General features: G+C 43.6%; 1 protein-coding gene across 1 annotated transcript in view; it reads left to right on the top strand.

Annotated features, from left to right (window-relative positions):
• PDGFRA (platelet derived growth factor receptor alpha) overlaps positions 1-1,498 on the top strand; it is a 52,376-nt gene that overhangs the window by 42,894 nt on the left and 7,984 nt on the right. The window contains exon 17 of the mRNA XM_015406118.1: positions 1,414-1,498. This exon is cut by the window's right edge and continues 20 nt beyond it. Within this exon, the coding sequence (XP_015261604.1) occupies positions 1,414-1,498 (85 nt within the window). The remainder of the gene's footprint in view (positions 1-1,413) is intronic.

The following is a 1,498-nucleotide window of genomic DNA, read 5'->3' as shown; positions in this document are numbered from 1 at the left end:
TATCATGCCCAGGTTGGTGCTACACAAATAGCCCGTCTGCTGGAAAAGAGTAAAGATGTGTGATAGAGCTGTCAGGCTGCAGTCAGTGTGAGCAAGATTTGCGCTGGACTTCATAATCTAAACAAATTCATGGTGTAATAATAAGCCAGGTCAGGTGAGAGAGAGCCAGCATGGTGTAGTGATTAAGAGCAATGGCCTCTGATCTGGATAGGGTTGCCAGCCTCCAGGTGGGGCCTGGGGATCCCCCGCTTTTACAACTGATCCCCTACCGAAAGAGATAGCTCCCCTGGGGAAAAGAGTAAAGATGTGTGATAGAGCTGTCAGGCTGCAGTCAGTGTGAGCAAGATTTGCGCTGGACTTCATAGTCTAAACAAATTCATGGTGTAATAATAAGCCAGGTCAGGTGAGAGAGAGCCAGCGTGGTGTAGTGATTAAGAGCAATGGACTCTGATCTGGAGAACTGGGTTTGATTCCTCCGTCCTCCACATGAAGCCAGCTGGGTGACCTTGGGCCAGTCACAGTTCTCTCAGAACTCTCTCAGCCCTCCCTCCCTCCCAAGGTGTCTGTTGTGGGGAGAGGAAGGGAAGGCGGTTGTAAGCTGCTTTGAGACTCCTTAGGGTGGAGAAAAGTGGGGCATAAAAACTTCTTCTTCTTCTTTTCTTCTATTAAATTATTTATCCAATGTGCATAAGCTTTCGCTCAAACCAGTTGGGCTATTTTTTCCCAATGCTCATAAAGTCATTAATCAATATTTCCTGGTTTAGTTCTTCTGTAATGTCAACAGTAGCATCTGAGTGTCACCCCACTGAAATCAATGGCTATATTTTCATTACCACCCATGGGGAAAAGGTAGCGTCTGGTGCTCGTAATCGACAACAACTTTTACAGTGCCCATGTTCACAGGTTACAGTGAATGCACGCACAGTCTGCCTACAGTGTGTACACCTGAATGACACGCGAGTTGAATAATTGTCATGTTATGTTCAACACACGTACAGCTGAACATGTGATTGAAACTGAACACCTATCCAGTTACTGGACGGGTACCTGGTTTCATTTATAAAGTGAATGCAGACTGGCTTTTTCTTACAAGCAGATGTATGCACATGTTTATGCTTTCACAGTAACAAAGGAACAACACTAGTACATTACAAACTATTTGAACAAACAGGAGCAAATTGGCATGGCATCACCCCATGAGATCCTACTACTGGAGATTTATGCTACTGTAAAATTTAAACCTCGGTTGTCTTTGGGTGTCCTCTTTGGGTAGGCATAGTTTTAGTTTTAATATCTACAACAGACTTTTTTTTTAAGATGGGCTGAAAATAAAATAAAAATATCTATGCTGCTGAACATCTCCCTTAAGATTGATTTTGCAGTCATTCTTGTTGACTTTTTCCCCCACTGCAGACTTTTCTTCCAGTGAAATGGATGGCACCTGAGAGTATTTTTGACAACCTGTATACAACACTGAGTGATGTCTGGTCGTATGGCA

This window comes from Gekko japonicus, unplaced genomic scaffold, assembly GCF_001447785.1.
Source record: "Gekko japonicus isolate JY-2015 unplaced genomic scaffold, Gekko_japonicus_V1.1 scaffold896, whole genome shotgun sequence".
NCBI classification, from domain to species: Eukaryota; Metazoa; Chordata; class Lepidosauria; order Squamata; family Gekkonidae; genus Gekko; species Gekko japonicus.
Note: the sequence above shows the minus strand (reverse complement) of the source record. Positions and strands in the feature narration are given on the sequence as shown.